The following is a 23,841-nucleotide window of genomic DNA, read 5'->3' on the forward strand; positions in this document are numbered from 1 at the left end:
TGGATGTGCACAAACAATGCACTTCCTGGGAGTTGATGCCATTTATATTTTTCCATTGAAAATAGCTAATTTTTAAAATACAAAAATAGCTAACACAAATTAATAGCTATAGTTCAATGTCTTTTAAAATATTCTTTAATAGCACACAAAAAATACTTAAAGCTCAAAAAAAGCTGAATATTAGCATTCCACTCTTAGAACTTGCTGAACTCTCATGCAGATATTTAAAAACATCAGCAACTTGAACCAATACAAGTTCTATTTAATTGCCATATATACTTTTTCTTCACTGTATTCATATTTTTTAACACAGAAAACCTAAAAAATTATGTTGATCACTATGTAACAATGTTTTAATGAGCTCACATATTTAACTCAAATATAATCTTAAATTACCACTTTCCAAAGTCTCAAGTTCAGACTTTTAATTAGCACTAGTAATAATAATCTACAAGGATGTTCTGCAACATTTTCCACTTGAGACATTAAGGAGTTTCATAATTGTTAACTATCAGAAAGCTAGAAAACAGATGACTTTAAATGGATCCTTGATATTTACCTTCCAATCATATTACATAATCACAAGGTCATTTTACTTTTTCTTGTTCCAATATGAAAAATAAATGTTATTTCTACTGAAAATTTAAAGAGAAACAAATAAATATTTCTGCAATTAAAAGCTAACTGAGAAAGCATAATCTGTTCATTATCAAATCTGCATTGGTGAAATCTGCTTTAGCAGTATACCCATTGTTTTCTTTAGTCACCGATGAGCATAAAATGATGGGAAATACAGCACTACCAATTAGAATTACAGGTTTCCAAACTAGAGTAAACATATCTTGACAACATAGTCCAATACATTTTTAATATTGTTAAACTTCCCGGCATTTAACATTGTGCACATTCCTGAGTGAAGCTGCATTGTTTCTACTCCTTGGTGTGGTATTGATGTGCTACTGATGGATATGACTAAAAATAAATGTAGCATATGTGGCAATAAATCACCTAATTACACAACTAATTAGAGCATAGTCTATGAATTTCTGAGAAGTTAAATAATCATATCCAAATAATACTTGGGATAGTTTGACTGGACGCTTAGTTGATTTACTGTGTTCTCCCAATTCGCTCTACATATTGAAATCCACCTTCCCATTCCTCTGAACAGAAATTATTTGGATAACCCACCAAAATTGTTGAGGTAGATGGATTAAAGAGGACCCCAAAAGATATATACTGTTCCTAAAGCAAAACAATGTGCTAGGCTTCAGGGCTTCTTCTTTAGTTCTGAGCTGCTGTACTGGGACACAGCACTCACACTGCTGGTTGGAGAAGTAGGTATTCTTCCTTTGTGTAAATGAAATTACAGACCCTGTAATTACAGACCCACTGCTGACAGAGATGTTCTGTTACTTGTTCAACCAAGACTAATTGGAGTTTCTTAAGAAAAGAGTATTCAATGGTATATTCTTCCTCCAGTTCCTTATCTACTTTATCCAAAATAGTCAAGACTATTTTATGTTAAATCAATAACTGAAATAGCCTCCTATAATCTTTCTAAAATTATGCTTTGCAGCAAAATAGGAAATGCTGAAAATTATCTGTGATCCTTATAATGTTTCCAAAATTTTGAGATCTTTTGAAACGTCACCATCTACAAAACACACAAGAATCTCAAAAAATGCTCATTAAAATTGTAAGCAGGCATATTTTGTTTGTCAACCAACTGATACTAACTGAAACTCAACAACCAGGCTGGAAGCATAAGCCTATCACACCAAAAAACCCCCAGAGTGTAGTATATGTAAATCCAGGAAACATCCAGCAAATCATCAGAAGTGAAAGTAGATTAAGGCAGGCTTTCATCTGTCTTCGAGTTATTGATTAGGCTACAGTTTCTTAAGAGAAGCAGTAAACACGTATTTACACATTATAATCTATTGAAGTTAATGTCATAATATATAAGCATGATGCTAAAATGTTATTTATTTAAATTATAGTTTTAACGAATCTGTATTATAACCACATGCATTAACTTCATTTTAAAGAAATTGAAACACCACGTAAGCAGAAGGCATTAGGATTACAAAACACACGTTGATACTACAAACTACACCAGAGTAATTGTTCATAATTTACTTTCTAAATACAGAAACAAAAAAGCATAAGTGCTATGTAATGTATACATATTGACAGATACACATATACTCACACATATACACTAATACACATTTAATTATGCTCCCATGGTTTGTGCCTTCACATACTGCTTATATTTTTAAATGGTAAATTCTTGCCTGTCGGAATGTTTCCTCATGCTGTTGATGGAGTGTATAACAAAAAGGGGTTTGTCTCTGACTAACTTCTGTATGCTATTGTGATACAAATGTGAAATAATGGTCCTCTCTGGGGAGTAAGGCATAAGACTCTTCTAAAATGTAATAAAATTTTATGATGTCACTCCAATTAAAAAAAAATATTTTCCTACAATGTGTGTGCCAGATTAGAGATACGTAAATTGTCCCATGGGATTAAAGTTATGCACAGGTTTTCAAAATTGGATACCAACACTTCACATATTAGCTCATCACAACTTTTGTAACAGTAATAGAGTTGAATATAGAATCAACACTATGTCCTCACTATGTTTCGATATTCTTTTACAGATGCAGTGTTGCTGCAGGATACAACACTGTCAGTATGACGAAGTATTTTAGATGAGAAAGAATTTACAACAGAATATAACCTTTGCCTCCGAAATACACAAGCATCACATGTTAAACATTCCTTTCCACTCTTTATTTTTATACCTCTTATTATTTCTTTTTGTCTTATTTTTATTATTAAAGACAAGCTAAAGACACAGTGAAGACAAAAGACATTCTTCTTATTTTTTAACTAGATTGCCTCTTAAATATTCACTACCATGACATGTTCCAGTTTGAAAATCTAAAACTGTTCTAATTGTTTCACTTCCAAGGGCATCCCCTTTCAAAAGTAGTGATTCTGTTATTTAACAGATAACACGTGTACTTGCTGTTGATGCGATGGTTTCTCCCCCCATTTCACAATTTAAAGAAATAAAGCATGAAAATTTAAAACATGTCTTTTATTTATTTATTTATTTATTTTTAATTTGTAATTTATTTAGTGGTTTATGAAGGAGATAGATTGGAGTTCAGATTTTCTACCAGAGCACTGACTACCAGTCTGTGAAGGCAAAATGGCTTGAATGGAGGAAGTTTATTTCCACCAAGCAATGGACTGGTCTGTGTTCTCTCTTGACTTAAAATACAATGTCCACAAGATTTATGAATACAGAGTGAAAACATTCCACCTTCTTGTTACAGAAAGAACTCCCATCGGAGAACAGACCCAAAGAAATCTATTCCAGGCAAAAGAGGAAGAAATGGTCAAAAGGTGAGAGAGGGGAAATGGGAAACAAGCTTTTTTGTGAGTGAGGGAAGAAATGACTGATAGCACAACACTGAAATTATCATGCATATGCTTTGCTTTGGAGTAGGTAACAGGCAAAGTGTTACCAAATTCTAAATTTAAACTCTTAGCTTGGTCTGATGGTGTCTCACATACACATGAATAAATGATCTGTGCTCCTCTCAGGTTTCTAATTCACAACCTAGTGTTTTCTAGCCGTACCATCTGCAGTAGCAATACCTCAGGTAGGAGAATTTCATATTTTGATCCAACAGAAGAGTATTACTCATCTTGAAGGATCAGCAGATTGCATATGAGCACCCAATAAAAGATGGAAAAAAAAAATAATCTATTAGCTGGCCAAAGGAATACAGTGGTCCCTGAAATGAGAGAGAAACAAGAGTGCCACTACAGTGCTTACGTTTTGATATCTCATCTGCTATGGTACCTTCTCTCCATGTATTAAAAAAATAATTTCACTAATATTTAGAATGCACACATTGGCTTTTCCAATATCTCCAGGCACGAACAGCTAAACTACGGCAGAAAAGCTAGGCTAAACCTATAATGACTTTAGGGTACTGAGCCAGTGATCAAGCTTGATATGGTTTTGAAAATTCACGCTACTGCTTGTACGCTTAGGACATCCAATGTTTTGTAGGTAGTCAGCATGTTCTATTCAGTATATGACGCAATCTGGCATATAAGCATAGCCACAGCAACAGATACGAGACACTGGGAATACTAAATCAGTCGTATATATACAAATTATATTCTAGGTGAATTTATGCTTAGATCCAAGGAAAATAGTTTTGCAAACATTTTTCCTCTTCAGAACTTACCAAGAGTTGCTTCCAACCAAATTTGAGCATGTACTCATGAATGTGAAGCAAATCTAGGTTTTCATACAGTTAGATTAACTGACCAAATTCAGTTCAGGTACACTCAGACTGACTGCACACCTGTCTCAAGTTCTAATTTTTATTCTCATACACTGAACATTAATACAGTATTATTTTTAATTTTACTTTGTAGGTTTGGGAATGAATCAGACAGCATATGACTACTTTGAAAAGATAGAAGGAGAGAAATGACAACTCTCTGAACACACTGAGTTGCAGAAGTAATCAAAACAGTGAGAAAAAAAATAAATAAATAAATGCCTCCAGAGTCGTTCAGCTTCTTAGAACAAGGGTATTTTCAGTAGAATTTGCTTTATTCTAATTATACTGAAATCAAAGAGGGTTTTAAAATTAATTTCAACAGTAAAGGAGCTACACCAGTGTTTAAATGCTTTTGGAAAGTCAGTGTTATATTTACATGCTGGAGATACTTTTCTTGTCTTCTGTCAAATAGTGGGTTTTAGGGAATATTTATGAAAGTACCTTCCTAAAACCATGTTAATGATTATCAGGAATTAATGGATAGCTTGAGAAAAGATGACAATGAGACGAAGAATTTGAAGCGGTATTTCATTTTGAAAATCTCATTTTAGTGCTTTGCATGTTATATCTTTTTGACATGTTTTTATGTCTTTATAATGATTATTTTATGATGAAAATGTAATAATTATAAATAAATTATGTACCAGTTTATTATGAGTTAATCTCTAGGAGCACCCTCACCCTCCCCAATGAATAGAAACTGGAATGTTTCACTGCTGCAACTTGAGATACTCAGGAACAGATAAGGACCTTAAACTCCTGACTTCTTCTATTTGTGCATATTGTTTTACATTTTAAGTAGTCTTGCTTAAAATACATTACAAAATATAAATGCTTATATGCATAAAGTGAAATACTTGTTCATACCTTCAAAGTAACTAGCATTTATAGGCTGTGTCTTCCTCAGTGGTTTCACATGGAGATGTTTATTTTCATTGGTTTTGAACAACGCCACTCTCACAGCTGGGTCTAGATGACAAGAACAAGTTAAAATCAAAGGTCAGACCTGGCTCATTCATTCCTTCAAGTAGTTTTTCACCTTTTAGCCACTTAATAAATGAAAATACCTTTAAAAGTAAGTTTTATATTCACAAAGGATTACACTTTCTAAAATAAAGCAACATGTGCAACTGAGAATCAGTCACTATTTCACAGGATTTTAACACTGTTGATCTTTTGGCTAGCTCATCTCCAAAATAAATTCTAAAGCATATATTTCCAGAAAATATTCTTAAAAATATGCTTTCAAACCTTGAAATTAAAGCAGAAATATTGACAGAATATATGCCAAGCACTGTTTCTAAAAGCTGTGGTTCAGAATTATTCAGCAGTATAAATCAAGTCATTTACACCTAAAAAATGTTAACAAGAGGCAGATTATTTTTTGAGGCTAAACTTGTGGATAATAAACTAACATTCTTGCATGTGCCATCCTTACTGAAATAAAAGATACTCAAAAGTCTGTAGACTCATCTATATGCTACCGTATGAATTCTTAGTTTCATAACTGTTATTTCAAAAATTCTGCAAAGAAGCAAAGATGAGCACAGAATTGTGTATAAATCTAGATAATACATATTACTAAACTGGAAAATATACAAAGTTTAATTAAAAGTTTAACTAATGTGAAACCACACAAGTCAGAAAAGGTGATTTTCATGCATTATTTCTGATGTGAAGGGAGAATTATTTGCTTGACATAGAAGAAATATAGGAGTTTAAGGGAAACAGTAGGTTAGAAAGAATGTGAAAATTTTACACACAGCACAGAATAAACCAGCCATTTTATTAAAAAAAAAAAAAAAGAAAGAAAAAAACCCAAAAGGATTTAGAATGTAGAAACAAAACCAGATACATAATGATGAGCAAAAGTATATATAGGGTTGTGAAACTATGGCACTGAGCATATTATGAGTAAAGGAAAGCTAAAGCAAAAATCAAAGAAATATGTTTCTCATGGTTAAAAGAAGAAGACAATAGCCAAATCAGACAAATACATTCTCAGGAATATCTGAGAAACAATGAGGCAGAAGTTTGTCTACAGAGGTGACTACAGAGTGTCAGAAAAGGGTAGATACTAATAAAACTAAAGAAGGAAAACAGCAACAGAACATAGCAAGAAAGTACATATGGCAAGGAAATAATCTAGATTTCCACAAAGAGTGTAACTGTAACAGAAATGAATATGTGAGACCTTGCCAGAAGAGATAGAGTAGGAAACAAGAGGAAATTGAAAAACTCAAAAAGCACTGAGGCAGAATAAATTTACATGGCTATTTATCTGACGCTTTATTTTCAGTTTTTTACAAGGCCTGGCTGGTGTTTATTGAAAAAGTTTGTAGGAGTATCTATAATACTGCAGCAAAGTAAGTAGCATTTTTGCTGTTTCCTTACCTATGGACAGAAAAGATACTAATGCCCTGTTAAGTCAATGGGCAATTTCTTACACAGTTTAACCCCAATTTACAAAATTGTTTTTTGACTAGACCTCTGTATTTGCAGTAGATGCTTCAGTTATAAACTAATTGTACATAAAGGCATACTAGGAACTCCACTTTTTCTCAGAGAATGCTCTCTTGACACAAGCAAGACAAAAGCTGAGTGAAGATCTTTAATGGGTGTGGATACTTTTAAGAGATAATGCATTGACAAAACACATCAAAACTGTTACGGTATCCTTGGTCAGCCAACACTGCAGCAGCACTTGGTTGACAGAATGTTCTTAATGGTGCTAAGCGAAGTAGCAAAGGACAAATCAGCAAACTTGACTAACGAAGGAATCATGGAAAACACAGGTGGGAATAATTTAGGCCATGCCTTCTTCCCAAGACAGAATCAGATACCTTACACTTTCCTACTTCAAATTGTCTAGTAGAACATCTCTCATCTTGTTGTATGATGATTATTACAGATTAACACAAAGGATATCAGATTTAAAGTAATTTTAAAGTCTTTTACTGTGCAATTTGTAAATCCAGTGAAACAACCCAAGAATCAAAATAAATAATTATTAGCCCCATTAGTTTTAAAGGCAGATTATAAGAATGATTCTGATAATGGGATCACTTTATTCACAAACTGGATTACCAGGTCTGTAGATATCTTCTCTTTGCACAGATGGATGAAGTAGGCCTATATTGCCATGCCTCCCAGCTCAAAAAAAAATTTGTCATAACCTAGTGTTCTTAAGGGTAGCAAATGTTTGAGGCACTAGATCACAGTAAGATTTGGGCCAAAATAATATTAAGTAGTAATACATTATATTTTAAAAGTTCTTCTTGAAATATTAAGTAATAGAAGTTATAATAAATATTTAAAGTAAGGTATGAATTATTACTGTATCTTATACAGTGGTGAAATACACAGGCATACATATACTGTACATGAACAAAAATGTTCAAATTTTTTTCTAATTGCAATTTTTCCAACATGCAGCATTCAGTGTATTAATAAGAGGACTTCTAACTTCTCTTATATACTGGTTACTACATGTACTATATAACTAGCTTTACACTAGTTACAAAGTCAGTGTTTTCCTTCAATAGAAGACCAAAAACAGTGTGAAAAAAAAAATATTAAAACTTCAACAAAGTGCAATTGAGGCTTTCCAAACTATTTTTGATTAACTTAATTTCTGAAATTACACACTTCTTTTCCTGTGTGGGTCTACTAAAATATTTCCAAAATATTTTTAAAATGTCATCTTTCCTTAATCCAGCCTTCCACCAAATTCTATGAAAACTCCAACTAGTCTGAAGTTAAACTGTACCAAGGACTTCTGGGTGAAGTTACATGAAGTTATTGGTGTACACCTAGATTTTTCAAACATTTATGTGTGGCAAGGATACCAGCAGTAAAGAAGGTCCATGGAATGGGAAGACAGGGAAATGACAGAAACTGTTCTAACAGATTTCTATCAGAAGATTTAGCTTTGAGTCTTTGCAAAATTACAGGGATTTAACACAGTGCCAGACTACTTGAATTCGTACCTACCTGGATCACCTCAAGCACTGCCTACAGCTCTTTTGTTATTAAAAATGAGTCCTTTTCTTTATCTAGTTCCAAATGTAGGCAATATCACACGGTTTATAATACTAGTGCTTTTCAGTCTAGGGAAATGAACTGCATGTATGCTTTGATGACAAGCAATCAAATGTTTTAGATTTCACACAGAGAACTGTGAAAGAGTCCAGCAGTTCAAAATCATACAAATATCTTCCTGGATTCTGGCATTCTCATTTAAATGTGGCTTACTAGACAATGATCTGCGCTGGCAGTCTAAGAACCAGGGAGGTAATTTAATGCACATTGCTTGGCTGACTCCAACTATAGAAGATAAGTTGGACAAACATAAGAAATGTTATAGAAACAATATGGAAGGAATAGTTACTGCCTGATTTGGCACAATATTTACTAAATAACTTCTTGATAATATGGAAAACTGAAAAAAATTAAATGATTGTCATTAATTTTTGTTGTACAATATCTGTAATTAGAAAAAACATAAACATATCTGTGTCAACTTTAGAGAGTTGAAAAATCAAAGTAGCACAGAGTGACAGATACGTATCTATAAGGTATTTCAATTTGTAAATCCATTTGGAAGGAAGACCATATTTTGTTCTATAACTGAACAGCAATTAGGACTTCAACTCATGCATAGCTGGATTTCCCAGATGATACTGCTACATGAAATACACAGCAACAGAAGCAGCTTTCTTTCTGCTACTAAGGAAATATAGATCAATGGTTATTGATGTAAGAGGCAACAAAGAATAATATCCCCCACATTTTTATTCTGACTGTTAATTCAACAAATCAGTGTTGTATAGTCAGATCATCTGTTATGGGGTTCTCTGGGTTTTACACGGGGGTATGTTGGATTTTGTTTGGTTTTGGGGTTTGTTTGTTTGCTTGGTTTTATATAATTAGCATTGCATTGCTCTTTTAAATTCTATAATAGAACTAAAAGTATTTGTTGACCTCTGTGAAATACCAATGACATTGTGTTCTGGATTTAGGAGTCAAAGCCCACTGCAGCTCCTTTTTTTTTTTTTTTTTTTTTTTTACCTATGTGGCAGCAAGAATTAACATTTCATGCTGTCAGTTACTGGCAAGTTTTCCTTTCGATATGGTTAAATGAGTTTTCCTTCGGATATGGTTAAATGGTTAAACAAGAAGTAGTACAGCAGTGTAGGAGAGACAAGCTGAAAGCAAGACAATGCTTCCAGCCATCTTGAAAGGACTTAACTTTCAGACGTTAATATAAGATCCACAGAATCAAGGAAATTCAAAGTTAATCAAGAAACTCTGCACTGTTGTGCCAAGATATCTTTAGGAAGTTAGGATTGTTTTGAGTCACTGTGCTTAACTTTTAATCATAGTGAGGTGCGTTAATGTCTGCCGTACTTAGATTTTGAATTAGAATTTCTATAGAATTTTCTGCAGCCATGATAAACAGGAATATTTCTGACATTATATCCATTTTACTTGACTGCAATATTTCTGGTTTCTTGCCCACACTTTCTGTATTATCTTACTGTAGAGTAAAATAGTTGAAGCAGACACAGCCTACATTTGGTATCGTTAAAATACAGGCCACAACTTTATTTAACTACATAAACAAGCATACGTAACTAGCGGATTAGGGCATAACAGCCCTTAAGGCCATTATTTGGTGGGACTGGTCTACTGCAACATAAGCATTGCCTGAATCACCCCCTATTATAAGGTTATGCTACTTTAAGCTCTTGTAATACAAACCACAGCATTCAGTGCACTTGCTAGTATTTTCCATATTTGTTTCACTACTGGGAAGGTATTTGGCCAGACATATAAGGTAAGATACTTCTCAGTTTCTTCTGCATATCTACAGTTTAACTCTGTACTTCAGCCAGTCACTTTAGGTTTTCTGTCTAGGCAATAGAGATTTGTAAGTGCTTTTACACTGAGATGCAAGTAACCTGTTTTTAATTATGATTTAGGAGGAAATTTATAGCATCTAAGGTGGCTATTTCTTTACACAAAAGTATGTACATGACTAACTCAGATGTGGGCTTCTATATTTAACCGATTGTGCTGGAAGGAAGCAAAAGTTTTAGATGGAAAATTAAAGAAGAAATTCCAACACCTGAGAATGTTAAGAATCGAAGCTATTCACGACTTTCCAACACAAGTTCCGATGAAGCAGATGTCTTGACTATATAAAAGAGCAACTGTAAAACTCTTTGAATGGAAGCTCATTTAACACTTAGAACTTGTGAATCTTGGGCCTAAGGCAAAGGAATTTGATAACATATGGGAGCAGACAGCATCCTCTGACGAGCCATTTGTTCCTACAAAAACCATCAACACCTTATCCTTACCTTCAACTAAAAAGATCAGTAGCACAGAATGATCAATAGCACATAAAAGGTGTTTGAGATGATGCTGAAATCTTAGCATGAAGGCTATCAGTATATTTGGTAATAGCTTATAATTTATTTGTATCTAGAACCTTTAGAGATGCTGTTGCTTTGCTTTTTGTCAGAGCTTAAACTGTAGTTACCACATTTATTACTACAGTTATCAGTTACTGCCGATGTGTAGTAAAGGGATATAACATGGATAATTGCTTTTTTACACCTTATAATTCACTCTTTCAGGTGGATGCTGGCTACTTAGTTTCTAGTGGGTAGCAATTCTTATTGCTAACAAAATTATTTTATTGTATACATTCATACATTTATTGCATACATTCAACTATTTTAAATCACAAAGCTAAAAATGAAACAGTTGCAATTACACTGAGTACCTGGAAATTCAAAAGAACAGAAATAATAATGACAAAACCAAATCCTATGATATTTCAAATGCAGCTTATCATAGAATTATAGAATAATTAGGGTTGTAAAGGACCTTAAAGATCATCTACTTCCAACTCCCTTGCCGTAGGCAGGGACTCCTTCAACTAGACCAAGTTGCTCAAATTTCAATCAATACAAGATATAGGAAGCTCATTTCAGAGGAGGTGAAGGTGGTAGGATGCTAATAGGTATAGAAACATTAAAAGACAATGTCGTCATCTACTTATTCAGATTAATTTCAAACTGCTTTTAAATATTAGAAGGAATAAAGTCTCTTCTAGAATTCCTTCTTCAGTAGGGTTAAACTGACAACAATGGCCTAAAACTTTGAACTCTCTCTAGTTATACTGGAATTGCTGCAAGTATTCTAGCATGAGCTGTACCACATGTAGATTCAAGAAAGACGCTGGCAGCCTAATGGATCTGGTTACAGATTCCTGATCTGGAGATGGCCAGCCTCAGGATAAGGTATAGCTAACCTAATTTAAATGCTGTAAAGTTGCTCTGTTCAACCAGACCCTCAACAAGATCCTGACTTGCTCATACCACTTCAGAGGAGGTAGTTGGCATAAAAATAATTATATACATGAAGATTCTTCCCACACGGTGAATATTAGATTAGGGTAATTCTTTAGTGCAACAACTGAGTTTTAACATAAGTTTAAGATAAACATACTTTTTTAATTGATAATGGTATACTTGGTCCACAGTGACCAAGTTGGCTTGGTAATCTTTGTACTGAAAATTGATTGAGTATGCAATATTTTCAGTTATATTTCATGGTTCTACAAATTATGCTTTCTGCATAGCTGAAGAAAAAGACCCTGATTTTAATGATTGTAAAAAAAACTCTACACAGAAAAATTATATATACAGTCTATTTTTGGCATGAGGTAAGTAAAAAAGACAAAAAGATTCTGTATGAGGTGGTGTCAAGAAGAGAAAATTTGAACCTGTACAAGAATTGTGCAAAAGTTTTGTTAATTTTTTTAAAACTGGTAATATACTTTGAGACTATTCCAAGTGATACATTAAAAAGCTCAACATCCATATACCATAACAAATAATCTGAACAAAGTGAATACAAACATACTCCAAAAGTCCAGGATAGCAAATTTGATATGCTCAATCAGACATTTATGACTGGATTAATTACCACTAACATAAACCAGAGAGCATATGGAGAAAAGACGATATAACTTAATAAGCTTTTCATTAAAATATAATGCAGAGGCCACCAAATGGAACATATGTAAAAACCTCAGCTGCACACCAGGTATTTACTACTTTTATTTTATTTTATTTTTTTTTTAGGTAACAGGGCATCATGAGAAGCCATGAAGATTTAAATATAGTCACTTTTACCTCTTACCCATTTTTTCCTTTCCATAACAATAAAGCATGGTTTGCTGATTACATGTCTCTTTCTTCCCCTTACTCTCCCCTATTTACATTTGTTAAATCTAAATAAAAGTACATTTTCCAAACACCATTTAGAGTTAGGTCTTATCGTCAACCAGGTTCTTATACATTTGAATGTTTTTCATACTAGCAGTATTTTGTTACTGTTTTTATCAACATATTCCATTAACATCTGCATTACTATATCATACTAACATGGTTCTAGAAAATGTTCATTGACACAAGAAGCATTTGAGAGGAATGAGAAGACAGTTACAGAGGAGTTGGATATACATTATATCCACAGTGAATATTTAATACAAAAAAATATTATTTAATTTCATATGTATTAAGCTATCATTTACATAAATATTTCTTGCACAGGTCAACATTTTTAACCTGCAATTCCCACAAGAGGAAAGCATAAAAAGCACAAAATGCAGAAATATAATTTTCACATCTGGAAAAAGAGATACATGAACAAACAAATAAAAAAATCTGTTTAGCACAGCTGTCAAATATTTAACTTCAAAATCCAGTGGATGTTTTTTATCACTGGAACAAATGGATTTAAACTGAGTAGTTTTTACTGAATCCACCTTTATTCAAATTAATGTTTAACGTTGTGCAAGCAAACTTTTAAAAGAGAGTAACTATTCTGAGATTTAAAGTTCAAAAAAAATACATTAATAGAACCTTTTTTTGAACTGTTACTTACCTAAATTTTTATTACTATACTTTTTAGGCTTCATTTTACGGGCCCTCTTCAGCATTAGCTGTGCAGTAGAAATATCTTTAAAACCCCTAGGGGAAGATAATAACTTACTAAGCATTTCACATGTATTATGTTACACCAGCTGCATATTATTGTATAATACACTTTCAAAAATAATACAAGTGCATATAGTACTTTTTATGCATGGTATGAAACTTTCTGAATTACACAGATAGCTGCAATATTTAACATTACATTAATGCAACTTATAAGCTGCTCTCGCACGCTTGCAAAAGTAATTACAATAATTTTTGCTTTGGTATAGAAGAGAGCTTCTTGAAAAGTGGAACTTAGAAAAGGCAAGCAACAAAGGCCAACTGTACTGTGTATATTCTTGGAAGTCACTATGTAAGCAAAATAGCTTAACATACCATTCTTCTGAAATTTTCTCTTCTTTTTGAGACATGAATGAAAATATCTTTTTTTCCTTCCAGTCAGAGAGCTGTGACATTGCTCCCTTCCCTGACCTGAAAACAAAGTAAAAGAGTGATACGGAAAGGTAGGTAAATAAGGCTCTTGGGTGACTATTTTGCAGTCTTTATTATTCTACAAGTTGTTTGTGCCTTTGAAAAGCACTTTTGGAGATTGGAAATAATACAAAAAAATCTATTTTAATACTCCCGGAAGGCTTTATCTTGGAGAGTAATAAAAGTCTGCCATCAATTTGAAATTGTTTACATTTCAATTACTTGGAGCATATTTCAGTCCTTTCTGTCCAAAAGAATGCAGCTGTGTAAGAAATCCCTTTTAATCTTTATCTAGTCTTACAAATCTCTATTTCAACATCTATGTTATGATATATGTGAAAAATATAAGTTTTATGATTTAAAGTCAAACCTAGATAAACAAAAATACATACATACATTCTTATATACTTAATTTGGATAGTCGATGAAAAACAACTGAATTTAATACATTTGATTTTAAGAAGTTAATACATTTTGGAATCATAGAATGGTTTGGGTTGAAAAGGACCTTAAGGATCACATATTCCAGCCGCCCCTGCCATGGGCAGGGACACCTTTCACTAGACCAGGTTGCTCAAACCCCCATCCAACCTGGCCTTGAACAATTCCAGGGATGGAGGAGCCACAGCTTCTTGGGCAAAACTGTTCCACTGCCTCACCACTCCCATAGTGAAGAATTTCTTCCTAATATCTAATCTAAACCTCCCCTCTTTCACTTTAGTCATTAGCCCTTGCCCTGTTACTACATGTTCATGTAAGAAGTCCCTCTGCATATTTCTAGTAGGTCCCTTCAGGTACTGGAAGGCTATTATAAGGTCTCTGTGGATCACTCTTTCCTCCAGCCTGAAGAATCCCAACTCAGCTTGTCTTCACAGGAGAGGTGCTTCAGCCTTCTGACCACTTTCGTGGCCTTCCTCTAGACCCAATTGAGTAGGTCCACATCCCTCTGTTGTTGGGGGCCTGGTCACACTCCTTTTGATGTAGCCCAGCATACAGACGGCTTTCTGGGCTGCAATCGCACATTGCCAGGTAGTGTTGATCTTCTCATCAACCAATGCACTAACTCTTTCTCCTCAGGGCTGCTCTCAATCCATTCTCCATCCAGCCTGTGTTTGCATTTGGGATTGCCCCAATTTTTTTAACTCCAGTAATATACAAACCAAATGTAGCAAAAGCATCAGAAAACAGCCTCAAGTTTTCCTCACTTTGATTGTTGTCAAATACAAATGAACTAAATATAAAGAAAAAATAAATAACTTACCTGCTATGAAAGCGACTATTTTCTGCTAAGTATGAATGTGGGCTGTTAATGCACTGCCCAACTTCTTGTGGTGACAGTGGTGAACCATTTGAATGTTCACTGGAATGTGAAGGCCTAGAATACTTCTAAGCAAGAGAAGGAGAAAAATAATTCAGTTAATGATTTCTGCAAGTTTGAGTTTAAAATGTGCAGGTAAACCTGCACCATACTTTGCAGAATCTGTTACCATAACAGAAAGGATTCTTAATAGCGATATACCCATTAGACCTTACATCTGGGGACTCATTCCCTAAATATAATGAATTATACTTTTATAGGAGTCCTTTCTTTTAATTGTAGGAAATAAAACATTAGTATTACTAAGCTTGTAACAAGAAGAGAAAGCTCTACCAAAACAAAAAGCTAAAACTTCAAAGTTTGTCAAATAACTAGCAGACATTAGTTTAATGACCTTTAGCTGTTCTGAAAACAGTCAGCTGTTGTCATATAATGCAGCTCTTAGCTTTTTTTAAAGTAGTGTGTCAACTAGCAATTTTTAATCCACTGCCAAATGTACAGATGAAGCACATCATCTTTTTTTCTGCTACTGTGAAGTGTTGAAATAGGTCCAAAATAAAGAAAAAAATAAGCAAATGAAAGAAAACCTTAAAGAAAAATTGCATCTGGAGATGAGGAGGAAGTCTGAGACTTCTAAAAGTAATTGTGTTTTCCAAGTCAATAGATTGTCATATTAATCACCCCAGAACAGCATACCCTTAAGGAATGAATAAAGACTGAAGAGTAAGAAGGTTCTGTGACATGTTACCTTTGGCCAGTGCAGCTGGTTCGAGAGCAGGAGTGCTTTTGAAGGGAAACGGGTGGAATCTAGAGTTAGCCATTCCTTCTCTAATGCAGCCTGCATGAATGAGTAAAGTTAAATAGTGCGCTGATAAAATCAGTTTAGTTTTGATAGCTTTTTCAAAGTCTCTTAAATTGTCTTACTCACTGTTCCAAGAGTTTTCAAGTCATATATCAGAACTGCCACCTGCAGAGCAATCACACTTAAACCACCTTTGGAGATCTGTACTGTACGTTTTTATTTTAAAAAAATCAGATTAATAGTATTTGTGAGCTGTGGGGTGTTTTTTTTTCAGGGGTTATTCCAATTTTTAGAGAATATGCACACTCTCCTTCTCAAATTCTTATAATTTTATCCCAATATTGTTAATAAACCCAAGTTATTCAAAAAGACTGCCATACAAGGGCTGAATAAGTACAGACCTAAGGTATTTAAAGGTCTAAAGAACATGAACAGCTTTGCTCATTTTTGACTAGTATTTTATATCCAGATGTAGGCGCCTGATCCTGTCAAACTTGTTTTTTAGTTGAATCAGTGAACAGTTTTCATTGAAACCTGGTGTTTAAAAAGGTGAATGCTACATGTACTTATTCCTTCAATTAATCAATTTTATTTTCGATGTTATGGAATAATTCGTGAACTAAAATAATAGCTTGGAATGAAGAAGGGTGAGAAGATTAGGTGCTAACTTGTGTCTCTAGCACTTCAAGGCAGAATTCAGTTTTCTTTCATAAAAGAAAAATTTAGATTTTTCAAACTCAACCTGCATATGACTTATTTTTCTTGTAAGTCCTTGAGGGTTTTTTTACCATCTGTTCTTTCACTGTATTCTGATAAGTGAAAGAAATAAATTACTCCTACACAGTAAGTAAATACTGCTGAAGAATTTGGCTTCACTTACACAGGGCTCAGTCATTCAGTCTATTCTTACTTCAGCAGCAAAGAGCCTGGGGTTCATTCTTTTGAAAATGTCTGATTTATAAAACTGGACTGTGTTTCTCCCATTCATAGAGTATTCCAGATTGCATGATTTCTGACCCTGTGAAATTATCTTAACTTCAGATACCTTACTGCTTAGTTTGTGTAAACAGCACTTTGCATAGCCTTAGATTGGTGAAGAAAAAGGCTTTCCAAACCCTTTGAAATTCTGAGAGACAAAAGGATCATATTCCAGCTATTTGAAAAGGTTACTTCAGGTAGTGGTCACATAATTCAGTAACTCTAAGACCACTCTCTCTTATTATAAGGTAATAGTTAACCAGTATTATTCTTCACCTTCCATTCAGATCTAACTGTTCAAAATAAATTTTCAATAAAAGTTGACTTTATTTTCAAATCTTAAAAGGGATTTCTTCTTATATCTTTGTTTCCTTGTTTCTGAGCTCCCTATTTTTTGATTACAGTATGTTTTGGTTTTCATTCTTTCATATAATAAAACTGGATAAACTCTATGCTCTCATGATTAACAGATAATGTCCCTTTATGACTCTTCCCCTTCCTAACATTTCAATTAATGATAAACATATAACATTACCCTTTTTACCACACCTCTTCTCTCAGGTGGTTGTATATTTTAAGAAATGTATGTAAATAAACTGTAGAGGCATGCAACAAATACAGTGTATCACATTCTTTAACTGGTACATTTACCTGCAACCTACTAACCCATATCTTCTCAGTGATTAGTCTTATGCCAATAAGGACAACAGAGTGGTTGATTCAAACAATTTTCATTAAGAAAAAAAAAAAAAAAAGGGTCATAGTTAAAATCTATTCCAGAAGCAGACTGTAGTAAATCAAAACATAAGGTGATCATTTAAAGATGTGAAACTGGTACAATTCAGACACAGAAGACTGATATGTTTGTATCTCAAGAGAGACAAATTTATATATTCAAGTCTTGTAATTGCCTGGGGTCTGTGGGCAGAATGGTCAAAAGGCAAAATGAGTAACTAGGAGAAAAAGGAGAAAATCTGACCAAAGACTGTCAGTGAAATCAGATATTAGTTCTCCTTGTCCTCCTTGAATTTATTCTTCAAATGCACTGCACAAATAATATTTCTGGCTTTTCAGATGAGAGTTTTTCACTAATATTCTAAGTGTGGCTTTGCAACCCAGTCACAGGTCAACTTAGTTTTTCGCAAAAGCTGTGTCTTCAACTTTGCTGGTATATAAAGGTTTATGAAAGTGGCAAATTTCTGAAGTATTTTTTTCCTCCTTTATTTGCAAGAGAATCAATACAGCTGGGAGAGCGCTAGATTTCCACTTCTTGTACAATTTAAATGTCAAATAATCTAATTGTTTTTTTTTGTGTACAATGACGTGTCTGTTAATCACCTGGCTACTTAGATGTCTTATATAAGGAGTGAATGTGATCCAGGTTCTAATGTCAAATTTTAGGTACAGCCTGCATCCTAGCTATTTGAATTTCTACCACTCTGATGAAATTGTTTGTGATAGAAATCAACAAAATCATGAAACATGAAAACTATCACCCCAAAATTGTAGTCAATTTTTTGGTACAAAAATAACTTAAGCAGCAAAAATCACTGACTGAATCCTTCTGCTTTATAGTTGTACCATGACCCAATTAAACTTCTTTGCTCTTAATCTTTAGGTTGAAACTATTCTCACAAGTATTTTCTTACCCCAGTGTTCACCATTTATTAATTTAATATTCTTCACAGTGTTTCTTTCATAGCATGTAAAATGTCTATCAGTATTCTAAATCTTGAAAATAAATTTCAGTGAAAATCTAAAATTACTTTTCAAAGGTATAAATATGCAAGACAAGAGATAACTGATTTATCATTAAGCACGTTTCACGCTCCTATGAATGTGTAGCATATTATAAAAATATATAACATTGACATTTGCTTTGGCCAATAAAAAAAAAAAAACCAGAATTGATTTTCAAATATATGCTCTTCCACTATGTTTATCCGTACAGATTTTGACAGTGCTAAGTTCAAGAAACTTTTGTCCATATTTTTCCCATAAATACAGTCCTAAATTAAAACTAATGAAAAGTTTATGACAGAATTACCAATACTTAAGGCTAAAAACTACATCCATTTCTACTGATATTGTCCATGGAAAAAAAACGCCAAACAACAACAAACCAACAATCTGAGATGAATTACAAAGCAAATAAAATTATAGTACTTGATTATATGGTCTACATGAACCATTACAGGCATACATTTGTTTCTAAAGCCAAATTAAGGAACCAATTTCTTAAATATTGAGGTATATTTGTAGTTTTACACATACGTGTAAATCGCATACAGTTGACTTAAAACATATTACTTCACCTGAAGATCTCTCAAACTTTTGTATCCTCCATACTTTGTTTAAAGTGTTTGCTTCAAATCAAAGACTGTATTCATTACTTTTTAAAAGTTGCAACTTTTACAGGTACACAAAACATACATAGACCTTTATAAATGTTTGTTAAAACTTCACAGAAATAAATTCACTCTAATTTATGATTTGAAACACATTTTTAATACTTGGCAAATTATTTGAAGGTTTCTTGAACTTTCTTTTTCTTTTTCTTTTTTTTTGCCAGACTTTGTGTTCATTTTGATTTAGCTCCTGCTCAAGATAAAACTCTTCCAAGACTAAAAAGAATACAGACCCCCAAATTCATTATTAAATATAATGCAATTATCCCCAATATCATCAATTTCATAGATGGACCACTCAGTGGATGAAGAACTGGCTGAATGGCCTCGCGTAGAGTTGTGGTCAATGGCTCAATGTCTGGCTGGAGACCAGTAACGAGTGGTGTCCCTCAGGGATCGGTGTTAGGACCAGTCTTGTTCAACATCTTTGTCGGTGACATGGACAGTGGGATTGAGTGCACCCTCAGCAAGTTTGCCAATGACACCAAGCTGTGTGGTTCAGTTGATATGCTGAAGGGAAGGAATGCCATCCAGAGGGATCTTGACACGCTTATGAGGTGGGCTGATGCCAATCTCATGAAGTTTAACCATGCCAAGTGCAAGGTCCTACACCTGGGTTGGTGCAATCCCAGGCACAGCTACAGGCTCAGCAGAGAAGAGATTCAGAGCAGTCCCACATAGAAAGACTCAGGGTTGTTGGTCGATGAGAAAATGAACATGAGCCAGCAGTGTGCGCTCACAGCCCAGAAAGCCGACCGTATCCTGGGCTGCATCCAAAGGAGTGTGACCAGCTGGTCAAAGGAGGTGATCTTGCCCCTCTACTCTGCTCTTGTGAAACCTCACTTGGAGTATTATGTGCAGTTCTGGGGTCCTCAACATAAAAAGGACATGGAACTATTGGAACAAGTCCAGAGGAGGGCATGAGGATGATCAGGGGAGTGGAGCACCTCCCATATGAAGGTAGGCTGAGAAAGTTGGGGCTGTTCAGCCTGGAGAAGAGAAGGCTGTGGGGAGACCTCATAGCAGCCTTCCAGTATCTGAAGGGGGCCTACAAGGATGCTAGGGAGGGACTCTTCACTAGGGACTGCAGTGATAGGACAAGGGGTAATGTGTTAAAACTTAAACAGGGTAAGTTCAGATTGTATATAAGGAAGAAGATCTTTACTGTAAGGGTGGTGAGGCACTGGAAGGGGTTGCCCAAGAAAGCTGTGAATGTTCCATCCCTGGCAGTGTTCAAGGCCAGGCTGGACAGAGCTTTGGGTGGCATGGTTTAGTGTGAGGTGTCCCTGCCCATGGCAGGGGGTTGGAAGTAGATAATCTTAAGGTCCTTTCCAACCCTAACTATTCTATGATTCTATGATTCATGACTGCTCCTGAACACTGCAATAGAGTAGAAGGAATGGGAGGGGGGAAGAAAGGGTATTTTATAAAAAAAGAAAAAAAAAGCGCCACATTGCAATTTCACAAAAATTGCGTGTGGAACTCTATTCTTAAAAAAAAATAATTCACCCTTCAGTTCACCTGCCTAGTTTTGTCTAACCTGTTTCTCTGAACTTCTCCCCTCAGTGAGGCAGGCCATTAGTGTCATTTTCAGTTAGAAAGGCCCTTTTTCCACCAGGTTTTACAGAGTACTTTGCCCAGAAAAGTGGTAGATGTGTCATCCCTAGAGACATTCAAGGACAGTCTGGATGTAGTTCTGGGCAACCTGATCTAGTTCAAGAGGTTCCTTCTCATTGTAGGGGGCGTTGGACTAGATGGCCTTTGAAAGTCCATTCCAACACAAACTATTCTATGATTTTATGATACTATATTATTTTTTAATAAGAATATGCAATAAGACAAACAAATTTGAAGGACTTTTCCACTAGTTTTCCTTATAGAATACAAGTTTAAACAAAGTTCTTCAGTGTGGCGATATCCTTGTTGCTACTTTCTTAGTTTTTAGTGAATATATTTCAATAGCGCAGTTAAAATCTAATTTACTCCAAGAAAATAAATCAAAAAGTTAAAATGAAAAGATAAGTGAAATATGGTATTTTAATTCAAGGCAGAACATTAACTTGCATTCTATGACTATTTCAAATAAGCTGGCAAAATTTCTTTTTGTGCAATACATGCCACATACAGAACTGCTTTTCCTAGTGTTAAATATTCTGTAGTTTAATAATTGATCAGACTGGCAGGGGGAGGGGTCAGGCAGAAGGATCATATGCTGAAGGTTATCCCTGTGGATGCTCACAACAGAAAAGGGCCTATTACAACCAGCCATACCAGCCACACTATACTGTCTTTCATCTGTCAGAAAACTGTAAATTTCTCTCTTGGTTCCTGGCAAACATATTTCATTCTGTGGAGTATTTAATTCAAATATCATGCTACTCCAGGACAACATCTTTAATTTCTTTTTAAACAAAACTTCATTTCTGCCAAGGCCCAAGTATTCTTTGCTAGAAATGTCCTCTCTAAAAGCATAAGTAAGTTTTGAGAAATTTCTTAAGAAATCACAAATTTTTAGATCTTGTAGCTGATACAGAAGGACCAGACTGTTTTTCTATGTTCATTTATATACTGGTGACAGGCTGTGATTGAAAACTTCCTTTGAAATTAAAGATCTGAATATATGTGTGTATTTAGCTTTTTATTTCACCCAGTCTTTTTAAGAAGCAGATTGCTCTATGTGGTAGCTTTTCCGAGTTACTCAAGTTCATATGTAAAGCTTAGCTCAGTGCTAGGAAGTTTAATATCAGTTCAGAACCAGACTTTCTAAAAGACTTCCAAAGCTAAGATAGCATCAAATACAAACATTCTTAATTGAATCATCTATTAGTTGCATTATTATTCTATTTTCAACACCACAAACCTTCAGTCTAAGTTCTGCCATTTTAAAACTATATGTAAATGTGCTGACTTGAACAAATTTATAAAAAAACCCTGCAGACTTCTTTTTAATTAGCGTAGTGAATATATGTTTTATGGAAAATGGATCTCTGAACTGCAAACAGTAGAAAAAATAGCCTCTTTCTCTGGGTTTGTCTTTCATGATTTTTCACATATTTTATGTGGTGAAGATAAATAGGTTAGCACCCTAATAAAGGTTATTTTAACCTTTGGTGGTGCTTCTTTTTCAACCCTGTCTTCATATAAGACAAGAGAAGTAGGAAAGAAAGCTGAGCATGGCTGAATTCTTATGACTGCTAAAACCAAACAATGTTTCAAGCCAAAAAAAGTAGCAAGTATCATCTGATTTCCAGAGAAACATTGCAATGATTAATTGACCCCAAGAGATTTTATAAACTTAAAAAAGCTGGTTAATTACTAGAGTATATTATTGTAGGAAAATTAGAGAACAGATGTAGTTGTGTAGATGTCCATTTATAAAAAGTACATATCGACAATTACTGGAAGAATTGTTAACATTCTGTTAAGAAAAACATTCAAGAAAATTTTATTCAGGAATATCTTATCCAAATGTTATTTCTCCAAAATATTTTATATGAAGAAATCTAACAGCTCTCTCAAATCCTAATACATTATTAGGATATGTAATCTTAATATATATATATATATATGCACCTATGTGATTTCTCTAGTTATGTATTACTAAAATTATGGAAATAATTTATTTAAGAATATATAAAAGTAAATAAACAATGAATATTTCAGAGACACCAAAAGTTTTCATTCGCAAAAGAGGTTGATTGTGTACATACATAATTAACTTTCCAGAAGTCTGAATCTTATTGTAATTTCATGTCAGTCATTCTTGACCTACATGACCCAAACTTTTCTAGAAGATCATTTTTGTCTTAAACCTGACAAGTGTTCAAACCAAGCTCTGGGTCCTACATCTTTTTTTTTTTTTTTTTAATACAAGAATAAATAATACAGATGGGTAAATGGTAACCTGAGCTTCAGAGGTTAGACACGGCTCATAAGCTCAGTAAGCATAAGAAATGCATGTTTCAAAAAAACTTTTGAGATGTATACACCCACCCACCTCAATAAACATCAGGCTCCTAGCACTGAATTCAGACCACCCCTCAAAAAGGCTCTCAGACCCCAGACGTAGTCTTTCCACATTAAGATGACAAGAATATTCAGGTCTTTCCCTCTCTGACACTGCCACATTATACAGACTTAGCTTGTATGTCCCTAAAAGCCTTTTCCCAAGTTCTTGTACCTCTGTGAAAACAAATAAACAAAAATTGCAGGGGCAATGAATCAAAAACCGCAGCAAACTAAACAGCCAAGGGACCACTCATCCTCACCCCTTAAATACTGTACGTTCAAAGAATATAGAATTTCAAAGGAATATAATCTGAAATGTTCTATCAAGTTTGGGAAATAAATACTAAAAAGACAATAGAAAAGAAAGTTGTACTTCAGCTTGCATTTATCGTCAAAAGGAAGTCAGGCAGAAGCAGAGGGTATTAAAAATAGACTAGTCTCATGTTTATAGTCATCT

The 23,841-nt window shown here is 34.2% G+C and overlaps 1 protein-coding gene across 1 annotated transcript in view; it reads right to left on the bottom strand.

The window, feature by feature from the left end:
- The window catches only part of LRRIQ1 (leucine rich repeats and IQ motif containing 1), a 108,905-nt gene that overhangs the window by 36,560 nt on the left and 48,504 nt on the right, over nt 1-23,841 (bottom strand). Inside the window, exons 18-22 of the mRNA XM_061369351.1 lie at nt 15,937-16,026; nt 15,132-15,256; nt 13,775-13,870; nt 13,347-13,432; nt 5,250-5,351 (exon numbers count right to left, since the gene is read on the bottom strand). Coding sequence (XP_061225335.1) covers nt 5,250-5,351; nt 13,347-13,432; nt 13,775-13,870; nt 15,132-15,256; nt 15,937-16,026 — 499 coding nt within the window. The remainder of the gene's footprint in view (nt 1-5,249; nt 5,352-13,346; nt 13,433-13,774; nt 13,871-15,131; nt 15,257-15,936; nt 16,027-23,841) is intronic.

The sequence above is a fragment of the Neopsephotus bourkii genome, unplaced genomic scaffold, assembly GCF_033783945.1.
Source record: "Neopsephotus bourkii isolate Nb327-2 ecotype Australia unplaced genomic scaffold, CSIRO-AGI_Nbou_v1 NB_1493, whole genome shotgun sequence".
Lineage (NCBI taxonomy): Eukaryota > Metazoa > Chordata > Aves > Psittaciformes > Psittacidae > Neopsephotus > Neopsephotus bourkii.